This window comes from Terrapene carolina, unplaced genomic scaffold (assembly GCF_002925995.2).
Source record: "Terrapene carolina triunguis isolate 2854851 unplaced genomic scaffold, T_m_triunguis-2.0 Scaffold97, whole genome shotgun sequence".
NCBI lineage: Eukaryota > Metazoa > Chordata > Testudines > Emydidae > Terrapene > Terrapene triunguis.
Genome location: NW_020664448.1, coordinates 11,082,877 through 11,095,757, shown reverse-complemented (window position 1 = coordinate 11,095,757; position 12,881 = coordinate 11,082,877). Strand labels below are relative to the sequence as shown.

General features: G+C 49.0%; 1 protein-coding gene across 1 annotated transcript in view; it reads left to right on the top strand.

The window, feature by feature from the left end:
- Nucleotides 1-2,508: 2,508 nt before the first annotated feature.
- Nucleotides 2,509-12,881, top strand: part of ME3 (malic enzyme 3) — a 198,030-nt gene continuing 187,657 nt past the window's right edge. The window contains exon 1 of the mRNA XM_026651621.2: nt 2,509-2,930. Within this exon, the coding sequence (XP_026507406.1) occupies nt 2,748-2,930 (183 nt within the window). The 5' untranslated portion in view covers nt 2,509-2,747. The remainder of the gene's footprint in view (nt 2,931-12,881) is intronic.

Below are 12,881 nucleotides of genomic sequence, written 5' to 3'. Positions count from 1 at the left end.
GCTGTGTGTCCCTGGTGTAGCCCTTCTCCCCCATGCCCCACGCGATTTTGGCATAGATGTCAGCATTTCTTCTGCTGGTTCAGAGCTCTGCCTCAGACTCTTCTCCCCACAAAGCAATAAGATCCACCACCTCCTGTGTGCTCCATGCTGGAGCGCGTTTGCGGCCTTGAGCATCCATTGTCGGCTGTCCTGACAAGCTCTCCACACCGATCAAACAGGAAATGAAAATTCAAAAGTTCCCGGGGCTTTAACCAGGGGGCGACTGTTTCCTGTGTACCTGGCTGAAGTGTAATGAAGTTGAAAGTGCTCTCCAGAGTGGTCACAGCGAAGCATTGTCGGACACCTCCTGGAGGCCAATTTTCATTCGAATTATACAGCACAGTGTCTACACTATCCCCATGTCGATGTGTGGATGTCGACTGAAGCGCTATACCTCTTGCGGAGGTGGAGTACAGAAGTTGATTTTACAAGCCCTTTAGGTTGGCAGAAGGGACTCGGTTGTGTAGACACACACATTATTAACTCGACCTAACGCCGCTTATGTCGACCTAACTTTGTAGTGTAGACCAGGCCTCAGTCCTTTGTCCCAATCTCCCTCCTTGTTCATGGTTGAAGGTTGCATGAGAGGGCTTTGGGAAAGGACTGACATTCCCTAGATTTGCAAAGAGCTCTCAGTTTTAACCCGTGACCCCAATGTCACACTAATTTGGCTCTACTTAATATGCCACTTGCTTTAGTTGTTGGAGTTGTTTTTTTTTTCGGGAGGGGGGAAGTTTTAACAAGTTTACAAATCCTTCCCATGTAAATATCAGAAACAAAACAATCATTACCACAGGTAACTTTTGTTTAAAGAGACATTATACAAGAATATAGTCCTCAGATCTTTCTGTTTAACAGGGGACCTAACCACATCAGCCATACCATCAGGGGCTTGTTCACCTGCACATTTACCAATGTGATATATGCCATCATGTGCCAGCAATGCCCTCTGCCATGTACATTGGCCAAACTGGACCATCTCTATGCAAAAGAATAAATGGACACAAGTCAGATATCAAGAATTGTAGCATTCAAAAACCAGTAGGAGAGCACTTACCTGGACACTCAATAACAGACTTAAAGTGGCCATTCTTCAACAAAAAAACTTCAAAAACAGACTTCAACGAGAAACTGCAGAACTGGAATTAATTTGCAAACTGGACACCATCAAATTAGGCCTGAATAAAGACTGGGAGTGGCTGGGTCACTACAAAAACTAATTTTCCCTCTGATACTCACACCTTCTTGTCAACTGTTGGGAATGGGCCACATCCACCCTGTTTGAATTGGCCTCGTTAGCACTGACCCCCGCCCCCACTTGGTAAGGTAACTCCCATCTTTTCATGTGCTGTAATATCTATACCTGCCTACTGTATTTTTCACTCCATGCACCTGATGAAGTGGGTTTTAGCCCACGAAAGCTTATGTCCAAATAAATTTGTTAGTCTCTAAGGTGCCACAAGGACTCCTTGTTGTTTTTGATTATACAGAGAGTCTCATGAAAACACTTGTGTCATTTCTAGTGACTTTATTAAATTGAGTACAATCTCAATCTATGGGTTTAACAGACCAGTATGTCTCTCAAATGTTAATATTCAAAACATTTGGACAAATGTGCTGGGGTTTTTGCAGGTGAATGTATTTTGAGTACTGAATAAAAAGTACCCACATATCTAAGCCTCTATCTGTCCTGTCTATTTGCTGGGTATGCAATCTGCGTAATATGCCACCAGCAGCATGTCCCATAAGCATGCTCTGATGAGAGGGGGCCTGAGCACAGCACTCCTGTGCGGCTCTGCAGGGATCACACCTCCAGGCACCCCAGATCTATTTGTTTTGATGGTGGGGCCTATAGAGCTCCTGCCTCCTAAGTCCTTGTTGCTAGCCTGGGAGCGTCTGAACCTCTGCAGCGGCCTTTCAGGGCACAGGGAATCAAGCCTCATTTCCCGCATGTTCTCTCCCTGTTGCTGGCTCAGGGGATGCAGAGAAGGGATGGGGGTAGCTCCATCACTCGGGGTTCTGCCTGGGTGGCGCAGGGGGAATGAACTTAGCCCCTGTACTCCAGGCTCTCTCCCCTTTGCCAGCTGGCTGGAGGAGGAGGAGGGAGGCTCAGACTCCTGCTGCCTGGGGCTAGATTTGGGGACGAGGGGGGCAGGGAAGACAGAGCCCGCTGTGATTGTTCTGGTGGCCCAGCAGCTGCACGATCCTGGGGAGGCTGGTCTCACACCGGACCAACCTCCTCCGTCCCTCCCAGCGCAGGGGGGCAGCCCGGTGACCCTGGAGAAGCAGATGCCGGGATCACCCTCTCTCTCTCCAGTGCATCTGAGCTTTGACGGGTCCGGGGTGGGGGGACAGCTGGGAGGAGGCGCTGCCTCCGCCGCAGCCAGGCCCTGGGTTGCAGCTGCTACTTGATCTGCTTCCTGGGTTTGCTTTCGCTTTTGCAGGGTCGCTCCAGGGGCTGAGGTACTTGCTGGTGCTGGGTGATGAGCCCGGAGCCCTGCGCTGCCTGGGAACCAGCAGCGAGCAGCACCCGCTCCAAACCCACCCCTGGGCCAGAGCTGGTGGTGAGGTCCCCCACCCCCGGATTGCCCCCCATCCCTGCAGGTCCCCAGGTCTCCCCCACCGTTGCAGGTACCTGGGGAAAGCTGCCTCGCTGACCGCTCTGCCTGGGGCTTGCACCGACCAGGTGGAGCCGGGCTCCCGAGGCAATGTTACCGCTTTGCAACCGAGCTGGGCGCCGCCTGCTGCGGGTGGCGGGGGCGAGCCAGTGGCTGCCTCTCCTGAGCCCCCCGCTGAGCAGAGGCTGCCATTCGGGGGAAGCCCGGGGCGCCCCCTCCAAGGCCACCAAGAAGAGAGGCTACGACATCACCAGGAACCCCCATCTCAACAAGGTACGTGCCCCGCCTTGCCAGCCCTGGAGCCTGCCCCACGCCCCGGCCGCGGGGTGCTTGGCCCGGCGAGCGCCGTGGATGTTGCACCGCGTCCACACTGCAGAGCGGCCCCACGGGCTCGGCTGGGATCGTGCGCGGGGGCACGTGTGCCAAACTCCTCCGGAGCGGGTGCTCGGGGCACGCGGGGACAGCTAGAGACCCAGGGGCTATGGGCTACTTGGCTATTGTTGTTATGGGATGGAGCGCGCCGGGGGCCCTCCGCGTGCCATTAACCAATCAAACCCCGGCCTTGCAGCCGGCTTTTATAGCAGCGGCTTTGATTGGTGCGTGGGGTCCGGCCGCGGACAGGACAGGAGCTCAGCTGCCCGCTGAATGACCCGAGTGTAGCCCGGGAATGGTTCCAGCTCGGGTCACGAGTTGGGTGAAGTAACATAACCCCCGCGTGCGTTTAAATTTCCCTCCCATCACCTCTCAGAACCGTTCACTTTCTGATTGGCCTAGGTATGGCCACAGACACTTGCCTTTTCATTCTGGGGCAGTCTCCCATTTCTCTCTTTCTGTGTGTATTGTGGTAACACTCCGACCCGATTGGGGCCCCCTTGTGCCAGGTACACATTTAACTGAATCGAGTGTGTATTATCCAAAAGAACTCCATTGAACCAAAAATTAGTGTAGGGGGGGAATATGATAGCTCCTTAGAAGACCATTTCTAACAGGTAGGATACTGCAATGCATTTCCCAGTACTTGGTAGTTAGATATAGAACCAGACATTTATTTCTTTGCATTAAGACAAGCAAGTTTGAGTTTGTTTGCTTTGGCTTCATTTAGTTTTTAACCTTCTCTTGAATGGGTTTATAGCTTCTCTTGTCTGTTCTATGCCCTAAATAGTATTTCCCATGTGGAAGAGGAAGTCTTGATTCCATTGCTCCAGCTGCACCATAGACCAACTTAATCGCAGGGTATCCTATTCTGCGTTCCTTACTCGGGAAGAACTCACAGGGAATCCAAAATAGGACCTGAAAGTAATTTAGCTATGAATCATACAGCTCCATATTTTAGATTTAATTTGAGAATCATATAAATGTGTCTGTTTCAGCAACGTTGGGTTCAGATTTTTTACCTTAATATTGTTACTAATTATTCAAAATACTTTAGCTCTTTTAGAAATCATGCCTGCCATAAACTTGGCAATGATTAGATAGTTAACGTGCTGTGAACACTTTTGTACTGATCAAAATTGTCTGTTACCTTATACTGCTGCTGTCTGTTGTATCCACCCATTATCTCTTGTCTCGTACTTGGATTGTAAACTATCTGGGGCAGGGACCATATTTTATTTTAATGTTTGTACAGTGCCTAGTGCAATGGGTTGGGGCCTTCAGGTGCTATTTTAATATATATGATTTTGCATCCCCAAATATATATATGGAGATATACCTATCTCATAGAGCTGGAAAGGACCTTGAAAGGTCATTGAGTCCAGCCCCCTGCCTTCACTAGCAGGACCAAATACCCCAGATCCCTAAGTGGTCTCCTCAAGGATTGAATTTACAACCCTGGGTTTAGCAGGCCAATGCTCAAACCACTGAGCTATCCCTCCCCCCTACTATGACTCAAGGCAGTTCTGCATATGCAGCTTTGCAGATTATCTATATATTAGGATATTAGGATTCTGGACTTCTGCGTCATTTTGAATCACTCTATGGCAAAATCTGTGAGGCTGAAAAGATTATGAACATTGTCAGCTATACATGAACACTGATCAATTGCTACTGCTAAAGCGCTGCAGATATTTTTTGTTCAGATGCTATCTTGTCATCTAGCCTTGTGCAATAGTACTTTATGCAGAGCAAAATATCTGGTGTTGCTACTGAGATTACATGTATTGATTATTACTGAATAATTACTACCTTAACCTTTGAAAGTGAATCACTTGGTATGATGCTATATAGTATTGCTTCAAATTGGCATGGCTCGCACACCCGGTACAAATCATCTCTACATGATATTTCTTTAGAACATGATCCTACTCCCGTTGAAGTCAATGGCTAAGCTCCCATTGGGTACTTCCTTAAGAATCAAACCTTTTGTGAAGGGTTTTTTTTCTTCCATGAGTCCTATGGAAGACTCTTGTTAAGAATTAATGTACTTGGATGCATGCAGAGGAAGGGGAGAAGAAGAGCTTCTGTCAGTGGTGAAATATGTTACAATGTGCAACACCTCAGTTTCAAATTCCATGTTTCTGCCTATCTCTGTCTTAGGTACTTATATGGCCCTGTTAGGATAAGAGCTGAGCGCCTCACAAGCTTTCATGCATTTATCTTTACAACACCCCTGTGAGGTAGGGAAGATCTGCTCATTATGGTCCATAGTTTATATATATATATATATATATATGGCTCTCCAGTAAACTGGAGCTATGTACTTTGTTCTTTCTGAGCAATTCAGAACAGGCTTTTATTTCTTTACTGGACATAGCACAGAATATTATAATTACTAAAGAATAAACTATCTTCATTTGAGGTGGGATGTTCCAGGCAGTTTATCCAACTTATCTGTGATCACGGAATGCTATGTGATAAGAATCAAAGCTGCTGCTTTGCTTTCAGGTCTGAGTCTGCTGTTTTTATGTGAATTTGCCAATTAGGGGTCTGGTTAGGTTTCCAGATGCTCTTGCATTTTCAGATAGCAGAAATGTGGTGTCGTACTGTGTAATGAGCACCTTGGTGCTCTACACTCTGTATTGGCTGCTGTGGTAGCCTAATAGCTCCCCGGTGACGTTTAAGGTGTGGGGTTTGACGTCTACATTAATGGCTTAGGACCCCATTGGCCAAAAGACTGTCTCTTTGCAGCAGAGTCACATGGGGAGTGAGTTAGTTTAGTAACCAGTGTAAAGGGTTGAGCTCTATTGGTTTAATACAAAGGGAGCTGTTGTCTGGGCTCTCTGTGAGGGCCTTTCAAACTTGAAACTCACACCTGCCCTTTTGCCTAAAATAGCCTGAATCGACTGATATTCAGGGGAGACCGCAAAGCCCAAGAATTTTATTTCTAAGTATTTGTCGAGGATATCTAGAGCTTGGGATGTGGTGGTTGGAGCTTTAACTTTCGGGGTCTCAAATCCTTATGATAGATATTTACCGCCAATTTGCAAATCCTTATGACTTAAAAGTGCACCAGTATGTCCTGCCTGAGTTGGACATATTGCAACCTCTTTCAGAAAGCACAAAGGAAAGATGATCTTGTGGCTAAGGCAGAGGACTGGGATTCAGGAAGCCTAGGTTCTGCTACCAGTTCTGTCACTGACTTCCTATGTGGCTTTGGAGAAAGACACATGGCAAGGAATTTTCAAGTGGCCTCTTTTGGATACTCTGCAGAGGATTTGAGCAGCCAGCTTTAGGCACACCTACAACAAGGGACACTTTCAAAGAACAACATGGCTGGATGCTTAAAAACATGATTTCAGGACAGGCATCCAAGCTATTTGAAAGTTCGGGCTCGGCTGCGCACAAGATGCTGGGATTTTCACAATCTTACTCCTGTGTCATCCTATGCTCTCCAAGTGCTGCCGTTCTCCCCTTCGGTAAATGTTACTGCATTTCCTCCCGTTCAAAATCACTCAAGATGCTAGGGCACCCTTGGCCTACTGAGGCAATACAATGAGGTTACTGCCCTCAAATTGATAGAAAAGCCTCAAAAATAGATGGAGGGGAGGAGAGAGGAATTAGTCGCTGGGTTTTTTAAAAGTGCAGATATTGCAGCTTTTAATTTCCTGTCCTTGAATGTGGCAGAAGTAGAACATGAAACACATAAGGGATGGTGTCTAGACACATTTGCTAACATTTTCAAAAGCTTGGGCAGATGCAGATAGCCATTTGGGCCACTATCTAGGGGTTCAAGTGGTAGTTGAACGCCCAAGGGATTTTAGCCTTGCTCAAGTTGCCTAAGAAGCCATTGGTGGGATTTTCAAAAGCAGTCATTTAAATTGCCTGGGTGCTCCGGACTTATGTCCTTATAGATTGTAATCATCACTCTTGACCTTCTCTTTGTTAAGCTAAATAGATGGAGCTCCTTGAGTCGATCACTATAAGGCAGGTTTTCTAATCCTTTAATCATTCTCGTGGCTCTTCTCTAGACCCTTTTCAATTTATCAACATCTTTCTTGAATTGTGGGCACCAAAACTGGACCCAATATTCCAGCAGTGGTTGCACCAGTGCCAAATACAGAAGTAACAACCTCTCTATTCCTATTTGAGATTCCCCTGTTTATGCATCCGAGGATCACATTAGCTCTTTTGGCCACGGTGTCACACTAGGAGCTCATGTTCAGCTGATTATCCACCACAATCCCCTAATCTTTTACAGAGTCACTGCTTCCCAGGTAGAGTCCTCCATCCTGTAAATATGGCCTACATTCCTTGTTCCTAGCTGTATACATTTACACTGAGCTGTATTTCTAAGACAGCGAGGGTGTTTGGAGTTGTTTGTAGCAATACTAATGTAACAAATTTGAATGCAACATTCCAGAAACGTACAGTAACTCCTCACTTAACGTTGTAGTTATGTTCCTGAAAAATGCGACTTTAAGTGAAACGATGTTAAGCGAATCCAGTTTCCCATAAGAATGAATGTAAATGGGGGGGTTAGGTTCCAGGGAATTTTTTTTTGGCCATACAGTACAGTAAAGTACAATAGTTGGGAGGTGCCCACACCTTACCCCACACAGGCACAGCCCACTGGCACTGGAGACAATGAGGCAGGCAAGGAGGCTGAAGGTGCTGTAGGCTAGGAGAAGCACGTTGTGCAGCAGCAGCGGCAGCTTCCCCTACTCTGCAAGCACCAGGGGCGGGGGGCTCAACCCTCAGCCCACCCACGCCCCCCCTTCCTCCAAGCCCCCACCCTTAACCCGCCTCTTCTTCCCCCCTCCTCCCCCTTTACTGCGCACGTCGCATCCTCGCACCTCCCCCCTCCCTCCCCTGCCTCCTGCCTGCGGCAATCTGCTGGCTTGCGGTGTTCAGGAGGCAGGGGAGGGAGGGGGAGCCTGTGCGCTGGTCCTCACTCCTCCCCCCTCCCTCCTGTCCGCGGCAATCAGCTGGCTTGCAACGTTCAGGGGCAGGAGGGAGGGGGAAGGAGCGAGGACTCAGGCTCCCCCCTTCCTCCCCTGCCTCCTGCCCACGGCAATCAGCTGGTTTGCGGCGTTCGGGAGGCAGGGGAGGGAGGGGGAGCCTGCGCACCGAGTCCTTGCTCCTCCCTCCTCCCTCCTGAACGCTGCAAGCCAGCTGATTGCCGCGGGCAGGAGGCGGGGGGAGGAGGGGGAAGGTGCTGATCTGCAGGGTCTGCCGGCAGGCGGGAGGCACTGGGGGTGGAGGGGGCGTAGAGGAGCTGATTGGGGGCTGCCAGCTGTGGACAAAGTAGGCAGCCAAATGACCTTATAGCGAAGCATTGCACAACTTTAAATGGAGCATGTTCTGTAATTGAGCAGGGACGTAAGATCGAAACAACGTTAAGCGAGAGGACGTTAAGTGGGGAGTTACTGTATGTGTGCATATGGTAGGAGCAGCTTGTGGCCCTCAGAGACATAGTATGGGTTCTCGAGGCCAGAGTGGCTGCACTGTGGGAGCTAAGGGAGACAGAAGGGTACATAGAAGAGACTTTCAGGGACACAATAGAGCAGTATCCCCACCAGCCTCACAGACTTTGTGCTGTTAAGGAGGATGAAAGTCTCAGGGAAGGAGAACAGCAAGCTGGAGCAGAGGGAAACAATCCCATATCTGGGGCTGTGAGCTGTCCTTCTCGATGATGTCATGGTCTCCTCTCGCATTGAGGTTAGCCCTGAAGGGGAGGGAACTCCAGATACGAGGCAGAGCTAGGTCAGCGGTTTTCAAACTGTGGGTCGGGATCCCAAAGTGTGTCGTGACCCCATTGTAATGGGGTCGCCAGGGCTGTCTTAGGCTTGCAGGGGTCCGGGGCTGAAGCCGGCCAGGACCCAAGCCGAAGCCCAAGGGCTTCAGCACTGGGTGGTGGGGCTCAGGTTACAGGCCCCCTGCCCGGGGCTGGCATTTGGTTTTGGCCCCCCAGCTAGGGTGACCAGATGTACCGATTTTATAGGGGCAGTCCCGATATTTGGGGCTTTATTTTATATGGGCTCCTATTACCTCCCACCCCCTGTCCCGATTTTTCACAGTTGCTATCTGGTCATCCTACCCGCGGCCCAGGGCAGTGGGGCTTGGGCTTTGCCCCCCCACCCAGGGCAGCAGGGCTCAGGTGGGTTCAGGCTTCGATCCTCCCTCCTGGGGTCGTGTAGTAATTTTTGTTGTCAGAAGGGGGTCGCGGTGCAATGAAGTTTGAGAACCCCTGAGCTAGGTAATAGTAATGGGGGATTCGATTATTAGAAATCTAGATAGCTGGGTTTGTGATGACCAGGAGAACCACATGGTAAATTGCCTGCTGGGTGCAAAGGTTGTGGATCTCATGAGACACTTAAACAGATTTGTGTGCTGTACTGGGGAGGAGCCGTACTGGTTTTGGTATGTATAGGTACCAGTGACCCAGGGAAAGGAAGGAGAGAGGTCTTGGAGGCCAAATTTAAGCTGCTAGGTAAGAAATTAAAGTCCAGGACCTCCATGGTAGCATTTTCTGGAATACTTTCAGTTCAACCCTTAGTGCCAGAAAGACAGGCAGAACTTCAGGGTCTTAATGTGTGGATGAGATGATGGTATCAGGCAAAGGGTTTTAAGTTGATTAGAAACTGGGGAACCTTGTGGGAAAGAAATAACCTGTACAAGAAGGATGGGCCAAAAATGGAACCAGACTGCTGGCATGGAAAATTAAGAGTTGTAGAGGATTTTTTAAACTAAGAGTTGGGGGAAAGCCGATATGCAGGGGAGCACACGGGTCGAGCATACGGGATTAAATCCTCAGGGATGAGTTTAGTAAAGGGGGAACTCTATATCCTAGTAAAAAGGGTAGGAAAGAAGTTGGTAAAGTACAGGTAGGAGGCAGTGAGGAACAGTCAAATGTAAAAGAGTCCCATTTACATATAACACATGAAAGCAAGTAACTGAATATTGACAAAATGTACAAGTGCTTATATACAAAAGCTAGAAGTCTAAATAGAGAGGCCAGGTTGGTGAGGTACCATCTTTTATTGGACCAACTTCTGTTACTGAGAGAAACAAGCTTTTGCATTTATGCAGCGCTGTACAGCTCTATGTAATGTCAAAAGCTTGTCTCTCTCACCAATAGAAGTTGATCCGACAAAAGATGGTACCGCACCCACTTTGTCTCTCTAGTATCCTGGGACCAACATGGCTACAACAACACTGCATACAGAAGTCTGAATACTAAGGCCTGGTCTACACTAGGACTTTAATTCGAATTTAGCAGCGTTAATCCGAATTAACCCTTCACCCGTCCACACTACAGAGCCAGTTAATTCGAATTAAAGGGCCCTTTAAATCGATTTCTGTACTCCACCTCGACGAACGGAGTAACGTCAAAATCGATTTTGTTAATCCGAATTAGGGTTAGTGTGGCCACAAATCGATGGTATTGGCCTCCGGGAGCTATCCCACAGTGCACCACTGACCGCTCTGGACAGCAATCTGAACTCGCATGCACTGGCCAGGTAGACAGGAAAAGACCCAGGAAAATTTGAATTGCATTTCCTGTTTCCTGTTTGCTCAGCGTGGAGAGCACAGGTGACCACAGATACCACAGATACCTCAGCTCATCAGCACAGGTAACCATGCAGGCTGATAATCGAAAAAGAGCACCAGCATGGACCACACGGGAGGTACTGGATCTGATCGCTGTATGGGGTGAGGATTCAGTGCTCGCAGAACTTCGTTCAAAGAGACGAAATGCCAAAACTTTTGAAAAAATCTCCAAGGGCATGATGGAGAGAGGCCACAATAGGGACTCAGATCAGTGCCGCGTGAAAGTGAAGGAGCTCAGACACGCCTATCAAAAAACAAAGGAGGCAAACGGTCGCTCCGGGTCAGAGCCGCGGACATGCCGCTTCTACGCAGAGCTGAATGCAATTCTAGGGGGGGCCGCCACCACTACCCCACCTGTGATCGTGCAAACCGGGTCTGGGATAGTCTCTACACCTGAGGATTCTGAGGGTGGGGAAGAGGAGGAGGAGGAGGAGGAAGATCAGGATCTTGCAGAGAGCACCCAGCACTCCGTTCTCCCCAACAGCCAGGAGCTTTTTCTCAGCCTGACTGAAGTACCATCCCAAGCCTCCCAAGCCAGTAGCCAAGACCATGACCCCATGGAAGGGACCTCAGGTGAGTTTACTTTTTAAAATATAAAACATGGTTCAAAAGCAAGGTTTTTTAATGATTATTTTGCCCTGAGGACTTGGGATGCATTCGCAGCCAGTACAGCTACTGGAAAAGTCTGTTAACGTGTCTGGGGATGGAGCGGAAATCCTCCAGGGACATCTCCATGAAGCTCTCCTGGAGGTACTCCAAAAGCCTTGCCACAAGGTTTCTGGGCAGTGCCGCTTTATTCCGTCCTCCATGGTAGGACACTTGTCCACGCCATGCTTGCAGCAAGTAATCTGGTATCATTGCCTGACAAAGCCTGGCAGCGTATGGTCCCGGTGTTTGCTGGCATTCAAGCAACATCCGTTCTTTATCTCGCTGTGTAATCCTCAGGAGAGTGATATCGCTCATGGTAACCTGCTTGAAATACGGGAACTTAATTAAGGGGACAGAGGTGGCCGTTCCTACTGGGCTGTTTGCCTGTGGCTGATAAGAAATCCTTCCCTGCAGTGGTGTTGGCGGGTTTGTTGGGCGGGGGGGGGGAAATTGGCCCAGAGCTTTTCACGTTTGGCTAGCAGGGATCTTCCCTGATACCAGCTGTGGGGGGAAGGGTAAAGCGATCATTCCAGGGAATTCATGGCGGGAGGGGGGGCGGGGGGGGGTTAGTTTGGTTTCAGCAGGGATTTTCCCTGTTACCAGCCACGCGGTCGGGGAGGGGTACATTGAGCATTCCAGGGAATTCATGGCGGGAGGGGGGGCGGGGGGGGTTAGTTTGTTTTCTGCTGCTGAAGGTTAACAGGAAAACCTCAGCATTCAACAGGCTTTGATTGGTATGTTGGAAAGGAGGGCGCAGAAGCCGAAAGACAATGGCTTACCATGGCTGCCTGCAAGCTGAATTCTGTTGCCCGGACCTGCGTCTGTGATCTCTAACACCAAAGCCACAGGCACTCAATATTAAGATGGAAAATGCGACCTTGTACTGAAATCACATGTGCTATGTAATGTGAATAGTGTTCACCATGAAAGAGTACAAGCATTGTTCTGTAAAATGTATCATTTTAAAAACTTCTCTACTTTTTTTCAACCCTCCCTCTAGCAGCTGCAAATGTTTCAAGCCTCCCTCCTGCGTCCAGAAGGCTATCTCAGATAAGGCGTCGTAGAAAGATGACGCGAGACGACATGTTCAAAGAAATAATGAAATCCACCCACAATCAAAGAGCTCATTTGAATGAGTGGAAGGACACTGTATCTAAATTTAGGAAAGATGCCAGTGACCGTGAGGTCTTGAGGGATGCTCGAGATGAGAGGTGGCAGGCTGCAACGCTGGGGCTGCTGCGTGAGCAAACGGACATGCTCCGGCGTCTGGTGGAGCTTCAGGAACGGCAGCAGGATGACAGACTGCCGCTGCAGCCGCTGTATAACCTACCTCCCCCCTCACCATGTTCCATATCCTCCTCACCCAGACGTGTAAGAACGCGGGGGGGGGATGCTGCGTGCACCCTGTCACTCCACCCCAGGGGAGAGCCCAACCAAAAGGCTGTCAATATATTGAATTTGATCAGTGGCCTTAGACTTCCCTCTTATCCTCCTCCCAAACCTCACCCACATTACCTTCTTGGTTCTCTCCCTATGTTTATAATCACTTAATAAAGAATACATGATTTTTAAACGATAGTGACTTTA